We start from the raw sequence: 22080 nt of genomic DNA on the forward strand, positions 1-22080 counted from the left end.
ATACATTGATGGTGACAATTGTTGTATGACACCACTAATGGTACATCCGAATTTGTTAGGGGTGAAAGGATGTGATGAACTTAACATGAAGAAAAGGCTTAGTGTGTGTTACATATGTGTGTGAGGCTGCGTGCGTGTGTGTGTGTCTGCAAGTGTGCGTGCGCGTGGCGTGCAATTTTTTAAGTGTTGTTAGATACTAAGATTTAGATGGTTTTTTCATCTTTCAGAAACAGAATCATACGATCTGTCATTCAATTAGCCCCGACCAAATCTACCAAAATAAAAAATAGGCCTTATCAAACATATGTGAAAAAAAAAATCCTTAGCTTTCATGATCAAATCCCAAAAATCCGAGTTCCAAACACACACCTTGACAAACCACCTTCTTCAATATCCCAGAGCTTCACAGTTCCATCTCTACCTTGGCTACACGCACAATGAATAATAGAGAACCCATAAGATACAAAAAAAAGGCTCACTCATATGAAGGAAAAAGAACACCAATTTAAGAAACCACCTTAAGATTCTGTTCCCAAGAGACGCACTCGTAGCAACGCAAATGACCCCTGCAGTACCACCATGAACCCTGCAACGCCCCAGTACAGCCAGGGTCGAAAACTAGCACATGAATTCAAAGAACCAATTCAAATATTGGGTAAATTGCAACTTGACGGAACCATACCGGGAGGACGACAGCGTCCGGTGCTGAACCGTATCCCAAATTCGCAATTCGCCATCTGCAGCACTGTATCCATCAATCGATAAGCATCGGTTCCGGCCAATCCTCGAAAAAGAAAACCACAATCGGATGGATTACTCCAATTCCTTTGTGATAGAAGAAGAAACGAAAAGAAAGGGGGAGGAAAGGATGGTACCCGGCGAAGAGGATGGGGCTACAGTGATGGAAGCAGACGTCTGTAACAGAGGCGCGATGGCCTCTCAGGATGGCGACGGGATCCGGAGGAGGGCGTCTCGCGCTCATCCTCGATACGAGATCGCCACCAAGAAGATCAAATGGGTCTCTCCCTCTCTCGCTCTCAACGAGCAGATGCACGGCGGGAAAGCTGCAGAAGAGCGTAACATAAGGGCACGTTTGATGGTTCGTCCCGCGAAAACGCCTTTTTTTTTACGCCGTTGCCGCGTAAAAAAAAAGGCGTTATTTTCGTTCCTCCCCTGTTACGAAAATAGCAGGGTTGGAGAACAAAACCAAAAAATGCCTCGACCGGGCGCCCGACACACTCTCTTTCTGTGCAGCGGTAAAGGGGCGGAGGAGCGGTCAGTGGAGGGTTGACGGCGAGGCCGGCGGAGGGTCACCGGCACCGGTGCCGGAGGGTCACCAGCGGTGATGCTCGCTCAGAGGAAGGCTTCCGAGGCGCCGGAAGAGTCGGAGGGAGGCTATCGAGTTGATTTTTGGCAGCTCGTGTGAGGATTATCCGATCTTCATCCTTCTTGTGGTTTCTAGTGGTTTTTAAAGGTCGCCATGGGCGATGATCGGAACGGATGAACGGAGGAAAAAGGAAGGATTTTTTTATATAGCGGACGGCGTTTTCATGTTCGAATTTTTGTCTGTTCTTTTTGGATGTTTTTGAACATTCGATCGTTAGTTTTCGTTGTTCTTCGTTATTATAGAACATAGTTGATGTCAATGAAGTAAAATTTTGGGATTTTCTCTGCTTTTTCTTCCTTATTTCTAAGCAAATATAGCAATTTTCCCATGTCTCAATTTTTTTTGATGTTCTTGATTTGTTTTTAAGACAAAAATTAGGGTTTTATTGTTGTGAATGGAACGTGAATGATTTTAGGGTTTAAATCCGGTGTTAAAATTAAGGTTAAAAACTGTGTTTGTTTCTCTTGTTTTTATAGTTAATTTTATTTTTTATTTTTTATTCAAGATTTTGTTGATAAATTATGTATTTTTTATTTTTCCAAAATTTTGCCAATAAGAACCTACGAAAAATAAAAAAATTACTAATCTTACCAGTAATTATTTTAATGTTTTTTAACATAAAATGTGATTTTGAATAACATTTTTTAATATTTTTAGTTTTTAGATCCAATCCTAGATTTTTAGATTTTAAACATTTTTTATGTAAAATAATAGGTGAATCAGGTCATACCATCAAAACCAAGTAATCCGACTCATTATTCATGACTGTCCAATTTTATCCGCACATAGTCATCAAACAGGATATCTAGAACACAACATACCAGTCCAGTCCAAACAAAACTTGGACTTTAACCAACAGAACCCGTGTGATGTTTCATTTTTTTTATTCATTTCGTCCAATCTTAAACAAGCCATCAAACATGCCCAAGCGGTGGTATGAACCTTTATATGGTGTCTGGATCCATTGATGGGTTGGGACTCTGACGACCCAGACAGGATAAACAGAATAGGGGTCAGACAATATATCCAAGTGATTTGATGGCCATATCCATATTATTATTTGAAAAATACAGAAAGTATTATTTAATTTGGATATATAATTGCTAGCCTACAGTTAGGGTTGGGCAACGCCACCAGAGCTCGGCTCTAGAATTGAGTTCGGAGAGCCAAGCTATAAGCTAGCTTGTTCAGGTAAATGAGACGAGAATGACCGTGACAAACAGGCTCGTATTGGCTCGTTTTACATAATATATTTTTATATATTATATATGGTATACATATGTTATATATATTATATGCATAATATGGATGTTTTGTGCATGTATTATTCATATCCTATACATATTTATATTTTATCAAGCTTTAAAAAATACTTAAAAGTAACTTTTTAAGAAAACAAGTCAGCTCTTAATTGGGTTGTAATGAGCTTAGGCTCGGCTAGGCTCAGCTCACAAGCCAAGCCTCAGAACGGGTGTAACCTTAACAAGGTCTTTTCCTAAACAAAAGTCTGAATTTTATTAAAGAAAAGGGTTGTGTTATCATTGCAAAATTTTACTCTTGCAAGAGAAACTGACTTTTGAAAATGATTTTAAAAAAAACTCGTCTCTATTTTAAAATACGATAAAATTCTGAGGAATGAGACTCGTTTGTCGGTACGAGGTTCAACTGTTCCTGACGCCATAACCAGGGATAATCGAACCAAAGATCAATCATGTGTTTTGTTTTGCTCAACTGTGTAAAATGATGTTCTATTCCTAAATGCACAAAGAATCAGGCATATGCTATGAACTTTAGAAATCTTTGACTGAAAACATGATGTATACTTTGAATATTGAAAAATATTTGGAAAAAAAGAAGTATTTTTTAAGAAAATAAAATCGATTTCTGAAGAAAAAGGAGAACTTTTTTAGAAAATCGAATTCTGAAGAAACTTTAGAGATTTTTGAGAAAATCAATTTTTCTGAACTCTTGAATTGACCAAAAGGATGGGCGTGTAACCCTGTGAAAAAAAATTATTCATGATGCTATCTAACCTAGATAATGCATGAATGCAGTTTGAGAAAATATTTTTTGAAGAATTTTGATGAAAATCATTGATAAAAAAGATTTTTGTGCCTTATAAAAGTTAGATGAAATAAATTCGCTATATATCCTTAACTATGCCCACGAATACATATTGAATATATATCATTTGGTTCTAAAAGGATAAAATACTTGGAAAAGTTTTAAAAATATACAATAATTTCAAAAAATGCCTAAGAGTGTAGGTCATTTATGGCTTAAAAGAAGATAATAAATCTAGATATTGCTTGTATTCTGACTATGGCCATAAATACGAACTCAATCGAGTTTATTAACTTCTTAGAAGCGATTGCACGTGTCATTCATGTAGACTATTGTGAGTTTGAACATGAATGAATCATCATTTATCACACGAATAATATTATTAAAAATAAATTATATGCAATGCAGCCCTAATCTAAACAGAAAAGTAAATTCTTATTCCAAATTTATAATTTACATTAGTAATTTATTTGAAATAAAGAAAAAAAAAAGAATAAACGAAAACATAATCTTGAGTGTCTCTACAAAACTAGCAAACTCATTAATGGATAATTGTTGGCTTTTGAGGATTTATCCCATAATATTTGAAATTGAGGAATTTATTCAGATATAAGCTTTTTTTCATGTTTCTCTTAAATAAACATACTAAAGGATGATGTAGAATTGAATAAATAATAAAAATAAGCAACTTTGAAATTCAGAATTTTGGGAAAATGGCTAAAATACCCTTGAAAATTGAATTTTATTGCAAAACAAGGTTGAAATTAGGGTTTTTTAAAAAATATTTTAGTAATTTATCAAATTCGGAGATCAAACGAATTCAAAACACTGCAAAATCGAGTGAAGGGAACCCTAATATGATTATAAACATGATAAAATCCTGAAAATATAAAACTTTTCATAAAAAAATCGAAACAGTATAAAAAAATCAAAATTTTCTCGTATTTTAGTTGAATCAAGACTCCGTGGGCATTCTGTTTTCATGATTTAGCCAAATAGTATACCAAATGAATTCTAAAATCTGTAAAAATCAACATGGATACTTCTAATAACTCTAAAATTAAAATGAAATAAAAATTTTGTGTTTTTGGTATTATTTTGATATAAAAATTGAATAAAAACATAAAAATATGCAATTTTTTGCCTACGGGCACATACCTGTCACAGTGTTAGACCCAAATCAGTCATCAAACAGTAATGAAAAACTGTAAAATTTCACATAGAGAAACTAGACATATAAAAAAAAATAATCCTTTTTATAGATCAGAAAATCATCTCTGGTTAGGGAGATATTGTTCCGGCAATATACGCTTGATTCAAACGAATGCATAACAGCTTCAGAAAAGACAGTACTGATTTTGGTTTAAATAAAAATAGCAAACAGAGATCAAAATTTACCAAAATTATACTGACAAAACTAAACTTACTGCTGAATTTGTGGCTTTTTACAGATTAGGAAAATGATCTCCGGTTAGGGACATACAATCGACACAACTTGAGCCAAGGCTTAAACAATGCATAACGATCTATGAAGAACAATTTCTGATTTCTGATAAAATAAAAATAGCAAACTGCTATAGAAAATTCTATTTTTTTTATAAAATATACTATACATCTTTATTAACACACTGCTTATTATGGATAATCTATCGGATCTCCGATGAGGGAGATATCACCTCGACAAGTCATCCTTGATTCCATATAGCGTTTTCACGGTACAAGAATCAGAGTTCGGCTTCTGATTTTTTTAGTAGGGTTACAGAACTCAAAATAATCCAAATTTTTTATTGAATGCTACTGACACACGCATAGTTCAATCCTAAAAAAAATAGATTTTATTGACAGAAAAACATACATGAAATAACATCGTTCCCACGTAGCCAGACTCGATATATGCATATTACTGCTAGAACACATGAAATACCCTAATCTAAACATGCAAAATCATAAAAAAAAACATATGAATAGTGCATGGATCATGGTTTAATATTTAAATAACTGAAATAAACATGATTATGATGAAATAAAAAAAAACAGGGATACACGATAGAAAACTTGATTTGGTTTTTGAAAGAGAAAAAATTTGATCCATAGAGGGATCTAATCTCATATTTTCTTTGGCACAAACATAGAAAATGATAATCTAAGCTATTTCAACAGATTAAAACATGAAAATAGTCTCAACACAGCATTAGGTCATGTTTTTGGACACTTTTCATGGCTCTTGAACGAAAATAAAGCAAAAATCCCATATCAAGGGAGGGAGCAACAACTAAAATACCAAATAAAGCAATAAAAATCAATAAAATAATAAAAAGTTTAGAAAAAATCGTATCGTGAGAGCTGCTCCAATGGAGGCACTGCTGGAAGAGAGAGAGAGGGAGCAAGAAGGAGAAGAGAAGACAATGAGGGGGTCGACCCCCTATGTCCCCCTTTTATAAAAAATTTCAACTCTTAATTAAAGAGTTGGATTTTTTTGAAACACTTTAATTAATCAAGATAGAGCAGATGAGGGGGGAAATTTTTGGTGGAGTTCGACCTAACAAGACACTACCTATTTAGCTTAATTGAGTCCTAGTTAGCCTAAAACAAGTCCAAATGTGGCACCACCTACTGTGGGCCCACATTTGATTTTAAAAGCCCTAATTTTAAGATTTAAAAACAATGTTTTAAAGAATGGAAATAAAGGTTATGTTTTAAAATCAATTTTGATTTTTTTGAACTTCTAATTCAATTAGGACACTAACTAAACTTGAACTAACCTAGACACTTTCAAATGTGGTGCCACCTACTGTGGGTCCCATTTGTTTTTTCAGAAAACGATTTTTAAATTTTGAAAGTAAAGGGGTTAAAAATAAGGTTTTCAAATGGGGTTTGAAACAAAAGATAAAAACTGGAGTTTTAAATCAACTAGAATCCTAAATGAGCTGAAGCTCTCTCAGATGTGATGCCAATTGTGTGGGGCCCCACAATTGAGTTTTTGAAAAGGTTAAAAAGATTTTTTTTTTAATAGATGAAAATAAAAGCAAAGAATAAATTAGAGAAAATTAGAGTTGTGAACCAACTGAAACTCCTGACTAGAGTCCTAAACCGACTAAAACTCTGACATTTGGGTTTTTGAAAGACAAACGAAGAGGTTTTGAAAAATCTTCTCAAAGATTAGTGAAAATAAACAAAATGACGAAATCATGGTTAGAGTCCTAAATCAACTAAAACTCTAAAATAGAGTCTTAAATCACCTGTGACTCTCAGAATTTGGTCTGTTTTTTGAAAAAAAATAAGTAAATATAGAAATCAGACTAGAGTTCTGAACCAACTGAAACTCTAGGGCACAGTTCTAAAAATTTTAAAGTCTAAAAAAAAGTCCTAGAATTTTGAAATTTGATTTTTGAGAGATAAATAAAGAAATTTTTGAAAGATTTTCTCAAAAAATGAAGTTAGGATTAGAGTCCTAATCCAACTGAAACTCTAGAACAGAGTCCTAATTTGACTAAAACTCTAAAATTTTGATTTTTTTTGAAATATTTTATTAAAAACAGGTAAAAATAGAAATAAAAGGTAGAGTCCTAATCCAACTGAAACTCCGAAATAGAGTCCTAGTCCGACTGGAACTCTAAAATTTTAGCCAAAATAAAAGAAATGGACAAGAGGTAAGGCTACCTCTGATTTAAAACAAAAATAAAATTTTGAAAAAGGTTTAAACGGTAAAAAGAATAAGTCCTAAATCAACTAAAACTATAAAATAACTAAAATATGATAAATGAAAGAAGTGATCCAGAAGCGACACCACCTAGATGGGTCCCAACCGAGAATTGAGATCATCTAAAAACTAACTTTAAAATGAATCTAGATCGCTTTTTAAGAAAAATATTCAGAATTAAAAAAAAATATAAAATCCTGGGGGTTGACAAATGACAAATATCGATCTAAAACCCAGGTTTTTGAATTTGATTTCGAAAGAGGGTTTTAAAACTCAAATCTGGATTGAAGATTTGGAAAAACCAAAGTGCTGGATTTCAAGAGTGGCATGCAATGTCATGCAATGCGATAAAATGACATGAAATAATATGAGGTGGCATGAAATGACAAGAAATGATATCCAAAATGCAAACTCTGGATGATGGATTTGATGTCCCGAACCTCTGGGAGAAATAAAGAATTAAACATTCTTGTTCGAGGATGAAAATTGATAATCGGATTCAGATCCGACACTGAATCTGATCTAAATATGAAATGGATCTTGGATATATCTAAATTTTTTAGGAAAGGAACTGATATGAGCTCATATTAGCAGTTGTACCAGCTTGGAGAATGACAAAATGATGTTTAAGATAAAATGACCGAGAAATAATTTTGCCCCTTAGGGCATGAAGTGACACTGAAAATGATGTTTGAACGGGTTTCAACTAGTTTAGACTGAATCCTAGAGTTTCTAAACGCAGGTAAACTAGAATGACACTGACTCAACTAAACTTCTAGGTTGAATGATTGAAAAATGTCATAATTCTCATATAAATGGTGAGAAATGACCATTGGGGTGAACTGAGTGACAGAAATACACTGAGTTTGAGCTGAAACAAAAGTTAGAAATACTGAGCTGAACTAATTTTGAAGCTCAAACACTAGCTCAACTGACTGGAATCAGCTCAGATTCATCTGAAATGGGTCAAAATGGCTTCTTAGATTACGGAAAATGAAATTGAACTGAAAGCGAGTCACTTGAACTCCTGGTAAGCTCAGGTTAGACTTAGAAGAATAGGGTAGACTAAGATTAACTGACTCGGGAACAATTGACTATAATTTGAGTTGGAATTGATCACATTTTGAGAAAATAAACCAATTTTAGCTGAAATGGTCAGAAATGAACAAGATTCGCTCATCGTGAGATCAAGAGAGCTAGAAATGACAGACATTTTAACTATTTTGAACTTAAAAATAAGCTTGGTCGACTCTGACTGACTGAGATCTAAGGTGACATAGGGGTAAAATGGTAAATTTTTTGACAAAATGGGGTGAAATGATACCTAAACTGGGATCGACCTAGGCTAGACTTCCAAGAGGACTGACGTCTGCTGAAAAGGGGTGTCTGAGAATGGATGAGGAAAAATTAAGGTGTTTAGAGATGCCCCTCTTTGTTGTTAAGTCAGTTGAAAGTCGAGCTTAATGGGAAAAAAATACACCAAATTTGAGCTATAAAAATGCATCAGTTAGAAGAATCTGACTGGGTATAAAAGAATTGCTCGAGTGATAGTGGTAGATATGGCATGAAGAATGAAAAAGAAAATTCACCTCATCAAAATGAGGCTCAGGTTTGACCCTTACCTAAATGGGAAGGCTTGAGTGGAGTTCTCGAGAGAATAGATTGAGAAAATCATGAAAAATACCTCATAAAATGAGGGTCTGCAAAGAAGGCAATGAAAATGGGGTTCTCTAAAAGCTTTGGAAATGGAAGTTGATCTTGGGCATCTCATGACTGAGACTAAAACGTATTTGAAAAATAACCTTTTTGCAAAAATGATTCAGGTTTAACCCTTATCTTGAAAGAAAAAAAATACCTCATGGAAGAACGAGGTTCAGGCTTGACCCTTAACCTGAATAGAAAAAATACATCATGGAAGAATGAGGTTCAGGTTTGACCCTTAACCTGAGCGGGAAAAAGATGGAATCCTCGAAAGAATAAACTATGATGGAACCTTCGGATTTCGCATGATAAATCCGAGAGGGGTTTGAAAAAGGAAGAAAATGGGGTTCCCTAAAGCTTTGAAAAAGGATTGATCTTGGGTGTCTCATTGTTGGGACTAAATAACTTTTAAGAGATGACCTTTTGCTGGAAAATATAAATGTTGGCTTGACCTCGAACCAAAAATAAAATGGATTGTCTATGGTGGGACAGTGGAGAACACAAAGAAGTGTGTGAATCCAAGAGCCTAGGGGCTCAGATTAAAAACAGAATGGAAGGATCTTGAAAACTCCTGTTATCAAGTCCTAAAGAAAGATAATAACAACGCCAGGATATGTCAAAATAGACATCAAGCTCTTTGCTCCATGTCGAGATAACTTGAAAAGATTGCCAATCAGATAAAAATTATAGTTGATTCAAGATAATTAAAATATAAGTACTTTTGTTTGAAAGATATTCCCTCTTCTACCTAGAGTATTACCTCCAACTAGGCTAACTCCGTAGAATCCAAAATCAAAATCAAATTATTGTTGTTGAGTTTCTTCAAAGAAGTTATCCATTTTCTCGAGGAGTTTGTTCTCAGTATCATGAAAGAAATTTATGAAAAAGACATTGATAAAAGAATTTCACATGAATAAAGATAATTCTTGACAGTTTTGGCAGTTTGATATCTAGGGTTACCCATGATGATCTTTTTGCAGTTTTTTGAGACATGGGGATTGAGTTTTCTTGGGATTTAGCAAGAATTTCATCATTTCAGTCTTCAACTTAGCTATGTTCTGATTTTCCCTAGAAGGGACACGTCACATACTTCTTCAACTTGAGGATGATCTGAGTCTTCTTTGGTCCCAAGAATTACATTAAAGATGTCTCTTTTATTGAAATCTCTTGATGATCTTTTGCACTCTTTTTGAGACATAAAAAATAAGCTTTCTTGAAATTTGGCGAGAATTTCATCATATCAATTTTCAACTTGGTGATGTTTTGATTTTTTTTAGGAGGACACGTCACATGCTCCTTCAACTTGGAGATGATCTGAGTCTTCTTTAGTCCCAAGAATTAAATTGATATAATTGTCTCATTGGATTGAAAATCTTTTTTATGATAACAGTGATCAAATATCTTTTAGGGATTGGTGGGAGGTTCATCGCATCAGCCTCCAACTTCGCGATGATTTAAACTTTCCCTAGAAGAATACGTTATATGCTTCTTCAACTTGGAGATGATCTGAGTCTCCTTTGACCTTGGAGGTCTATCTCATCCATCAGTCTTCAACTTGATGATGATTGAGAGATTTCTTTTGCAGATAGTTGATTGCAACATGATTAAAGAGATATTAGAATTAAGCGGATTTTTTTATCGCACAAGATATTTTCATTGCCTTATTACCAGAAGAATAATATTTAAAAATGTGTCATAGTTATGATCAATAGCAGTTCACTTATGGATTTTCAACATAATTGAATTTTCCTTTACCGGTCATATCGAGGATTTTTCTTCATCCTTTTGGTTGACCAACAAAAAAAACTTGAATTTTTTTCTTTCTTCGCAAAAGCTTTTGTCCTTTTGGAAATAATACTGAAGGTAATTTGAGGTAAAAATCTTTGTGCTATAGAAGCTTTGAGATCAACAATTATTTTTTTTTTAATAAATTGACAAAATACTCTTAAAATCCTTGGTGAAAAGAAGCGCTTGACATCCAATTGACACATCCATGGCTAGATTCTCCTCTTCTTTCCTCAAAGGAGAGACTCAAGCTTGACTCTTACCAGAACGAGTAATAAAAATACTGCTCTCTTCTCTGAAGAGAAGGTGTTTGCAAAACGAGCTTTCAAAGATAAATAAAGTTTTTGTCCAAACTCTCTAACTTTAGGCTTCTCTTATGAAAATGTGGTCGATTGGATAAGGTCAATGAATTATCATAGAAGAGCGAGCCCATCATACTTTTCCCCAAAAAGGGTCCTCGATGACGGGATGGCCTAAAAAAAATTATTCGGGGGTCACAAGGAGAACGAGCTTTCGTCGAAACTCTTCCTAGAAGAAGGGTTCCTTGTGTGATAATAAAAAAAATATTTTGCAAATTGTTCGCGAAGCGCGAGTCCCTTCAAACTCTCCTTAAAAAGGGGTTCAGCGAACAAAAAATAATTGCATGCGAAAGGAACAAGCTCCCTCGAACTCTCCTTGGAAAAAATGTCCCTTGCAAGAAAATTGATCGATAACTGATATTAAACCAATTGGTAGTCGAGTTCGATATAAAGATCGAATCTTGAAAGACCATGATTAGCGAAAGTGACCCGTGGGTCAGAAAATACATGACTTTGATAGAATTGGTAACCCGAAGGCTTGATTGATTGTTTGAGCCAAGATCTTAATGAAAGATCGGATCATAAAGGATGGTTCAAAAGGGGATTTACATTGGTTTTATAGGAACAACATCAATTCCGTAAGAACAACATCGGTTCAACTAGGAACAACATTGGTTCAACTAGGAACAACATTGGTTCACTTAAGAACAACATAGGGCCACTTAAGAACAACATCAGTTTAATTAAGAATAACATGGTTCACTTAAGAACAACATCAATTCAATTAAGAACAACATAGGTTCACTTAAGAACGATATCGATTCAACTAAAAACAACATCGGTTCACTAGAAATAACATCGGTTCACTTAAGAACAACATCAATTTGACTAAGAACAACATAGGTTTACTTAAGAACAACATAGGTTCATTTAAAAACAACATCGGTTCACTTAAGAACAACATCGGTTTAACTAAGAACAACATCATTTCAATTAAGAACAACATCAGTTTACTTAAGAACAACATCGGTTCACTAGAAACAACATTGGTTCACTTAAGAATAACATAAGTTCATTTAAGAACAACATCAGTTCACTTAAGAACAACATCGGTTCAACTAAGAACAACATCGGTTCACTTAAGAACAACATCGGCTTATTAGAAACAACATAAGTTCACTAGGAACAACATCGGTTCACTTGAGAACAACATCGTTTCACTTAAAAACAACATAGTTTCATTTAAGAATAACATCAGTTCATTTAAAAACAACATCGATTCGCTTGAAACAATAATTTTGAGAAAAGAAATCAGTACGAGGATTGGGTTTTAAAAATTGGTTCGATCTAAGGTCGATAATTTTTTAAAATGGGCCGGTAATAGGACTAGGTTTTAAAACATGATTAATGAAAATAGTTCTCAATAAAATGAGCTTGATCCACATATTGGAGTTGAGAAAGATTGGTTTTGCAAAGGATTCAACTCGCATGCTGAATTTGGAAAATAAAGATTCTTGATGAAAACTTCTTAATTCGAGAGGAGGGTTCATGATTTGAATAGGCCATCATAGTTAGTTGTGCGTGGTCTGCTTTCAGGATTATCCCCTTATCCTGAATGGGTGGTGAATTTGATGCAAATGGATGTGAATGAATGCAACCGAATGCACAGGAATACAACTGAATGTAAATGAATGGTGAAAGATTTTGTTTGATCCTGCCTGCATACAGGACATTTGGAGGTAAAAATAAATTTTCAAAAGATGTCCCAGTGTAACTAAGGAGTAATATATTGGACAAAAGGATAAATAATTGATATTTGAAGAGCGCTCTCTGAAGGTAACTGACTTCTTGATTGATTCAGGAGGCACTCTGAAAGGGGTCACTCCTCGCAAAAAGACATTTTGCAAAAAAAGAGAAAGTGAGGAAAATCGATACTTTTATTGATGTATTTGAAGAAAGAATGATAAATTGAGGATAGAAACAATACTAAATTGTTTTTTTAAAAGCAAAATGAAAGGAAGGAGGAAACATTGGCATTGTCAGTTTCAAGGAGAAGCTCAATCAGGACGGCTGACTGGTGTATTCTTTATCTTCAACAAGGAGTTTTTTGTCAATGTAGTCTTGAACAATGTTCTTGAAGATAAAACAGTGGTTGATGTCGTGCACTACTGTCCGATGAAATTTGCAGAATTGTTCTTTGAATCTACCCATAATTGATGGGGGATCAACGACTTTAGGCAAACAGATCATATCTCTCGCGAGCATGTGTTCCAGAACACTCTTGAGTGTCTGGTCCAGAGGGGTGAACTTTCGATCAGTACTTCAGTTCTTACACTTTGTTTTTTCCTGATCTTTCGCTTTATGCTGGGGACTAGATTGGAGAGACTTATCATTGTTGAAGAACTTTTCTTTTTGACCTTTGAATCCATCTGAATTGTTATGACGATTATTCTTGTTGCCTTTGTTATTGTTGGAGAAATTAACAGGAACAGTGAAGTGAGTCTTTTTCTTGGCATCTTGACTACTTCTTGCAATGGTAATGCCCTCATAGACCCTATTCTTCATCCCCATCTCGAGTCATTTGGTTCGTTCAATGAGCTCAATGAAAGACTTGGAGGGTGAGGTAGAAATAAGATTTCTCAGAGGCAATGAAAAGTTGTTCAAGATAATTTGGAGCGCATGCTCCTCTGAAATAGAGGTTCTCATTTTGTTGCAGGTGCTTCTCCACCAACGAATAAAGTCTTTGGCTTTCTCATTGTCTTTTTGCTTCAGATTGCATAGATGATTTAATGTTGGCAATGCTTCAGTGTTGAACAAAAAATGTTCAATAAATAGATTGACCACCTTGTCAAATTCCCTCAACTTGATGGGGTTGATGTGCTCTGAGTACCATTTGGCAGTTGCACCCTCCAAACTGCACAGAAAACATCAAAAGAGAGCATGGTTATCTCTTCAAAACTTGGTGCACTCAACGAAGAACATTGCAAGATGGGCCTTGAGATTGTCAGTCCCATCGAACTTGATAAATTTATGGAGAAGGTCTTTGAGACTATCATATCCTTTCAACCATCGTAAAAGTCCCCACTCGTAAAGGCCTTCTTGCCTTTATCACGACTCTGCAAATCTTTGACCATCTTGACCATTTCCTTCAGCTGTGCCTGAACTGGGTCATCCACAGACTGGTCTTTTAGCTAGTTGACTGACCCTTGCCCCTAAGTCGATTTATGAAATGCCTGTTGAGCCTCACACTCTTTATCGGTGTCATTCACTGATTCAGATTCATCAGAGGTGTCCTCGTACTGAACCCGTTTCTTCAAGATTTTTAAATGTTTTTTCACAATATGACCCTTGACCTTCTTCTTAGCGGGAACCTTACCTAAACTAGGCCCTGCCTGCCTAGTCACCATTTTATTCATCATCTTTTGGAACAACGAGTACATATGAGGATCAATATCATTGTTGATTTGTTGACTTTGGTCTCTGATAGATCTCGGAGATGCCAATTCTTGTTCGGATGCAAAAGAATAGCTGATATGATGGATGAGTGTAGTTTTCTTGTTGGATCTCGTCTGAACCATATAGAATTGTAAATGCTCTCTACAAGATAAGACATGATTAGACTCTGAAGAACTATTTGGGATAAAACAAAGAGGAAAAATATTTGATGAGGATTAGGTTGATCATTTGAAGGATATCCCATTACCAGAGATTGAATCATCGTTGAAATTGCGACAATTGCATTGCTATTCTCGTAAAGAAAATAAACAACTAAAATATGCCTTGTTACCTAGTCGAGGTTGTCAAACTATGATAAAATGAGAATTGTTTGAAGGACGATGATTTTATTAATAATAAACTTGACAAAGAGGGAACAAACAAACGATCTGCCACCACTCATGGTAATCAGAAGACACTCGAGGACCAGGAAAAACAATGAGGGTGACAAAAGAATCTCAGCTATACTTGGCAAAATAGTATGTTTCAGACCACTGAACAAACGTTAGATCGAACTCTGGCACAATGCCTGACAATAATCGAGCCTCAATGTGCTTCTGCCTCTGTGAGAACTGCCTGATACACCGCTCTGGCTAGTAATAGACAGAGAAGAATGGTCTGAGTAACTTGAATCGCTTGCCATACGCATAAGTGTATCGATGGGGTGACTCCTAACGGTCGAAGTAGTTATATACGATTTCTTCTTTATGGAGGTTCTCGACCAAGAATCTATACAGAGAAGTAGGTAGTGGCCTTTTGTTGTTGTATCTGAATGAGTTTGCTCGAGTTGACACATGTCGAAAGAACCAGGGTTGTAACGCGTAGATGCACCCTTCTACTAAGATTGAATCTTTGAGCGTGAAACGGGTCAATCCATGATATAGGAAGGCAAGTGCGGTCATGGCGATCGAGAGATCTCCATTTTCGCAAAAGTTGCATTGTTCTGATGTCAACGTAGTTGTCTCTATCCTGGAAGAAGGCTAGTCCTACTATGCAATGAATCATGGCATGCTGGATCCTTTTTCGCGCTGCTCGGGATAAGGAGTTGACTTCAAAAGTTTCATATTGTCGGTATAGCTCAAACAAGTTGACACACTGAGTCTCATATGCCTCTATCAGGGGCTAGGATCTGCGTCCAGTCATCCGTGCTAAAGTATCTCGAGGGTTGAGTCCCTTGACGTTGATAAAAAGTTGTCGCTCTAATGGATCTTCTAGCTGACCAGCTGGCTTAGGTAGACCCATAATCTTTGAAAATTCATCCAGTAGTAGAGTCATCTCTCCCCATGGGAACCAGAAGGTACAAGTATGCGGATTTCATGGCTATACTAACGTTTGAATCAAATTGTCGTTGATGTTCTGCTCTCCTACTGATGATGTCAGTTCCAATCTATAGTCGCTCAAATAGTTTGGGAACATACGGGAAAAGTTTTTGAGCCAAAAATAGTATCATCGAGGAATAAAAGGTCCGGTGTTTAGAATTCGATGATCAAAAAGACCTCGTCGTACCTCATTAGAGATATGACCTTCAGGAAAGACTGAATGAAGCTGACTGGATGCCATCAGGAATGACTAGAAAAACAGAAAATGAATAAGGGCAAAACTTGAAAAAACCACACGATTTTTTGAAAGTTGCAGGCAGGATCAGAATAAGGCTGGAACTCGAGATCCAGGTGAATGAAAGGATGAGAAATCGCCTGGAGTTTTGAGGAAAAATATAGAGAATTTGCAAAAATCATTCATAGTTTTATGAAATCATTCTAAAAAGAAAATATAGGAAAATACATAGAAAATAAGAATTTTTAAAAATCTTTCAGGATTTTTAAAAAAAATTATGGAAATATAAAAAAATAAAAGGAATAAAGATAAATAACTAAAAATACATTCAATTATGTCCTGCACAATCAAGTATGTGCATATAACATTCCCTAAAAAGCTAACTCTAGATGCACAAAATTTTGAAATAGCCGTAGAACCCTAATCCTAACTCTAAGGCTCAGATCATTTGTGTTCAATCATGCTATGCTGATATACTCGAGCCAAGGCTCGATGTACGTGGCATAAAAATATTTTCTCTGGTTCTAGGCTCATGTTTTCCAACATCCTTAAGCGTTGATCGATATACTTTGGACTATGGCCCTCGGTACGTGGCAGGGGGGATCAACCCAAATAGGTGGCCCAGTTATGAGGCTTTGTCTCGAACTATAGTTTTGGAAGCAAGCCCAACAACATGGTGACCAGGAAAAAGTAGGTGGAGTTATTTTTTAAAATATGATCAACATGCAAGAAAACAAAAGGCTCTAATGACCTAAAGAAGTAGATTTTTGAAAATTTTATGAGAAGCAAACATTATTTTTAATCAAACTCTAGATTGAGGAAGATTGTAATTGACCTAAGTCTAAGTGAGCATTAATAATGCCTCCTCAATCGGTCCTACCAAACCACGCCTAAGTCTACATGCAATCTACGTCAGTTGGGGTTGATTTTAGGCTCCTAGGTTTACATGAAATAAAGTTGACATTGTAGAACACGATTTTGCAAGTTGAATAGAGCAAAGCACAAGATTCGTCAGACAGAGACAGGTCCCATCACGGTCACAAACCTATTATCATTGCAAAATTTTACGCTTTCAAGTCAAACTGACCTTTGAAAAATATTTTAAAAATAACTTTCCTTCATTTTAAAATGCAGAAAAATTCTGAGGAATGAGACTCGCCTGTCGGTACGAGGTTCAACAGTTTTTGGCACCATAACCAAAGGTAATTGAACCAAGGATCAATCATGTACTTTGCTTTGCTCAACTATCTAAATCAATGTTTTATTTCTAAATGCACAAAGAATCAGACACGTGCTTTGAACTTTGCAAAATTTTGACTAAAAACATGATGTATGCTTTGAATATTGAAAAATACTTAGAAAAATGATACTTTGAAAATCACGAATCACATCTGAAAAGTATTTTTTAAGAAAAAAAATGATTTATGAAGAAAAAGATCTTTTTGAGAAAATCAAATTCTGAAGAAACCTGGACTCTTGAATTGACCAAAAGAATGGGCATGTAACCCTGTGGAAAATAAATTATTCATGATGCTATCTAACCTATATGATGCATGAATGTAGTTTGAGAGAATATTTTCTAAAGAATTTTGATGAAAATCATTGATAAAAAGGATTTTTGTGCCTTATAGAAGTTAGATGAAATAAATTTTCTATATATCTCTGACTATGACCACGAATATATATTAAATATATCTCATTTGGTTCTAAAAAGAGAAAATACTTAGAAAAGTTTTAAAAATATGCAATGATTTCTAAAAATGCCTAAGAGTGTAGGCCATTTGTGGCTTAAAAGAAGATGATAAATGTGAATATTGTTCGTATTTTGACTATGACCACAAATATGAACTCAATCGAGTTTATTAAATTCTTAGGAGCGATTGCATATGTCATTTGTGTAGACCATTGTGAGCTTGGACATGAATGAATCATCATTCATCACACAAATAATATTATTAGAAAGAAACTGTAAATTCTTATTCCAAAATTATAATTTACATCAGTAATTGAATTAAAATAAAGAAAAAAGAAATGGAGAATAAATGAAAACATAATCTTGAGTGTCCTTGCAAAACTAGCAAATTTATTAGTGGATAAATATCAGTTTTTCAGGATTTATCCATATCTAAGCCTTTTTCCATATTTTCCTAAAATAAACATAATAAATGATGATGCAGAATTAAAAAAAAATAAAAATATGCAACTTTAAAATTTAGAATGTTAAAAAAAATGGCTAAAATACCCTTAAAATTGACCTTTATATTGCAAAACAAGATTGAAATTAAGGTTTTTTAGAAAATATTTTGGTAATTTATCTAATCCGGGGGATCAAACGAATTCAAAACAACGCAAAATCGGGTGGAGGGCACCCTAATATGATTATAAACATGATTAAACCCTAAAAATACAAAACTTTTCATAAAAAATCAAATCTTGCCCGTATTTCAGTTGAATCAGGACTCCGCGGGCATCCAGTTTTCATGATTTAGCCAAATAATGTACCAAATGAATTCCAAAATCTATAAAAATAGTCATGGATACTTATAGTATTACTTTGATATGAAAATTAAATAAAAACATAAAAAATATGATCTTTGCTCATGGGCACATACCTATCATAGTGTCAGATCCAAATCAAGCATCAAACAATAATGAAAAATTATAAAATTTCATATAGATAAACTAGACATATAAATACAAATAATCCTTTTTATATTATAGATTATAAAAAACATCTCTGGTTATGGAGATATCATTCCAACAATATACGTTTGATTCCGGTGAACGCATAACGACTCCAAAAAAGGCAATTCTGATTTTGGTTTAAATAAAAATAGCAAACAGAGTTTACAATTTATCAAAATTACACAGACAAAACTAAACCTACTGCTAAATCCATAGCTTTTTACATATCAGGAAAATGATCTTTGGTTAGGGAGATACGATCCACGCAAGTTGAACCAAGGCTTAAATAATGCATAACGATCTTTGAAGAACATATTCTAATTTCTAATAAAATAAGAATAGCAAACTGCATAGAAAAAACTGAATTTTTCACAGAATATACTAGACATTCTGACTAACACAGTGCTTATTGCGGATTATCGATCGGATCTTCAACAAGGAAGATATCACCTCGACAAGCCATCCTTGATTCCATATAGCGTTTTCACGATACAAGAACTACAGTTCGGTTTCTTATTTTTTTAGCAGGGTTATAGAACTCACAATAATCCAATTTTTTTATTGAAAGTCACTGACACACGCATGATTCAACCCTAAAAAAAATTAGATTTTATTGATAGAAAAACATACATGAAATAACATCATTCCTGCGTGGCCAAACTCGATATATGCATATTACCTCTAGAACGCATGAAATACCCTAATCTGAACATGCAAAATCATAAAAAAACATATGAATAGTGCATGGATCATGGTTTAATATTTAAATAACTGAAATAAACATGCTCATGATGAAATAAAAAAAAATCAGGGATACACGATTGAAAACTTGATTTGTTTTTTGAAAGAGGGATTCGATCCATAGAGGGATCAAATCTTGTCTTTTCTTTGGCATAAACATAGAAAATGATGATCTAAGCTATTTTAATGGATTAAAAATGTGAAAATAGTCTCAACATAACATTAGATCATGTTCTTGGACCCTCTTCATGGTTCTTGAACCAAAATAAAGCAAAAATCCCATATCGGGGGGGGGGCGACAATGGCTAAAATATCAAATAAAGCAATAAAAAATAATAAAAAGTTTAGAAAAAATTGCACCTTGAGGGCTGCTCCAATGAAAGCACTGCTGGAAGAGAGAGAGGGAGCAAGAAGGAGAAGAGAAGACAATGAGGGGGTCGACCCCCTATGGCCCCCTTTTATAAAATTTTCCAACTCTTAATTAAAGAGTTGGATTTTTTTGAAACACTTTAATTAATTAAGATAGAGCAGATGAGGGGGGCAATTTTTGGTGGAGTTCGAACCTAACAAGACACTACCTAATTAGCTTAATTGAGTCCTAGTTAGCCTAAAACAAGTCCAAATGTGGCGCCACCTACTATGGGCCCACATTTGATTTTAAAATCCCTAATTTTAAGATTTAAAAATAATGTTTTAAAAAGTGGAAATAAAGGTTATGTTTTAAAATCAATTTTGATTTTTTTGAATTTGTAATTCAATTAGGACACTAACTAAACTTGAACTAACCTAGACACTTTCAAATGTGGTGCCGCCTACTGTGGGCCCCATTTGATTTTTTAGAAAACGATTTTTAAAGTTTGAGAGTAAAGGAGTTAAAAATAAGGTTTTCAAAAGGGGTTTGAAACAAAAGATAAAAACTAGAGTTTTAAATCAACTAGAATCCTAAACGAGTTGAAGCTCTCTCAGATGTGGCACCAATTGTGTGGCCCCCCACATTTGAGTTTTTGAAAAGATTAGAATAAAGGTTAAAAAGATATTTTTTAAATAGATGAAAATAAAAACATAGAATAAATTTGAGAAAATTAGAGTTCTGAACCAACTGAAACTCTTGACTAGAGTCCTAAACCGACTAAAACTCTGACATTTGGTTTTTTAAAAGACAAACGAAGAGGTTTTGAAAGATCTTCTCAGAGATTAGTGAAAATAAATAAAATAACGAAATCATGGTTAGAGTCCTAAATCAACTGCAACTCTAAAATAAAGTCTTAAATCACGTGGGACTCTGAGAATTGGGTATGTTTTCGAAAAAATAAGTAAAAGTAGAAGTAAAAAATGAAATCAGACTTGAGTTCTAAACCAACTGGAACTTTGGGTCAGAGTCCTAAAATTTCAAAACTCTAAAATAAAGTCCTAGAATTTTGAAATTTTATTTTTTGAGAGATAAATAAAGAAATTTTGAAATATTTTCTCAAAAAACGAAGTTAAGGCTAGAGTCCTAAACCAACTGAAACTCTGGAATAGAGTCCTAATCCGACTAAAACTCTAAAATTTTGATTTCTTTTGAAATTTTTTGAAAGATTTTCTTAAAAATAGGTAAAGATAAAAATAAAAGGTAGAGTCTTAATCCGACTGAAACTCCTAAATAGAGTCCTAGTCCGACTGAAACTCTAAAATTTTGGCCAAAATAAAATAAATGGGCAAAAGGTAAGGCTACCTCTGATTTAAAACCAAAATAAAATTTTGAAAATGATTTAAAAGGTAAAAAGACAGAGTCTTAAATCAATTAAAACTCTGAAATAACTAAAATTTAAGAAATGAAAGAAGTGATCAAGAAGCGACACCACCTAGATGGGTCCCACCCGAGAATTGAGATCAGTTAAAAATTGGCTTTAAAATGAATCTAGATCGCTTTTTAAGGAAAATAATTTGAAATAAGGAAATATAAGACCCTGGGGGTTGACAAATGGCAAATATCGGTCTAAAACTCAGGTTTTTGAAATTGATTTTGAAAGAAGGTTTTAAAGCTCGAATCTAGATTGAAGATTTTGAAAAACCAGAGTGCTGGATTTGAAGAATGACATGCAATGTCATGCAATGTGATAAAATGACATGAAATGATATGAAGTGGCATGAAATGACAAGAAATGATATCCAAAATGCAAACTATGGATGAGGGATTTGATGTCTCAGACCCCTGGGAGAAATAAAGAATTGAACATTCTTGTTCAAGGATGAAAAATGATAATCGGATTCAGATCCGACACTGAATCCGATCTAAATATGAAATGGCTCTTAGATATATCTAAATTTCCAGGAAAGGAACTGACCTGAGCTCATATTAGCAGTTGTACCAACTTGGAGAATGGCAAAATGATGTTTCAGACAAAATGACCGAGAAATGATTTTGCCCCTTAGGGCATGTAGTGATACTAGAAACGAGGTTTAAACGGGTTTTGACTGAATCCTAGAGTTTCCAAACTCAGGTAAACTAGAATGACACTGACTCAACTGAACTTCTAGGTTGAATGATTGACAAATGTCATAATTCTCAAAGAAATGGTGAAAAATAACCACTAGGGTGAAGTGAGTGACAAAAATACACTAAGTTTAAGCTGGAACAAAAGTCAGAAATACTGAGATGAACTAATTTTAAAGCTCAAACACTAACT

The 22080-nt window shown here is 34.4% G+C and overlaps 1 protein-coding gene across 2 annotated transcripts in view; it reads right to left on the bottom strand.

Moving 5' to 3' along the window:
* The window catches only part of EMB2757 (Transducin/WD40 repeat-like superfamily protein), a 65575-nt gene extending 64226 nt beyond the window's left edge, over positions 1-1349 (bottom strand). Inside the window, exons 1-5 of one of the 2 annotated variants that reach the window (XM_090014563.1) lie at positions 1208-1349; positions 876-1064; positions 683-745; positions 518-586; positions 370-426 (exon numbers count right to left, since the gene is read on the bottom strand). In XM_090014563.1, the coding sequence (XP_089870689.1) occupies positions 370-426; positions 518-586; positions 683-745; positions 876-982 (296 nt within the window). In that variant the 5' untranslated portion in view covers positions 983-1064; positions 1208-1349. Of the gene's footprint in view, positions 1-369; positions 427-517; positions 587-682; positions 746-875; positions 1113-1207 lie in introns of those variants that run through there. The other variant, XM_090014562.1, reaches the window with a different exon arrangement.
* Positions 1350-22080: the final 20731 nt, after the last annotated feature.

This window comes from Nuphar pumila, chromosome 7, assembly GCF_984573655.1.
Source record: "Nuphar pumila chromosome 7, dmNupPumi1.hap1.1, whole genome shotgun sequence".
In the NCBI taxonomy this organism is placed as follows: Eukaryota; Viridiplantae; Streptophyta; class Magnoliopsida; order Nymphaeales; family Nymphaeaceae; genus Nuphar; species Nuphar pumila.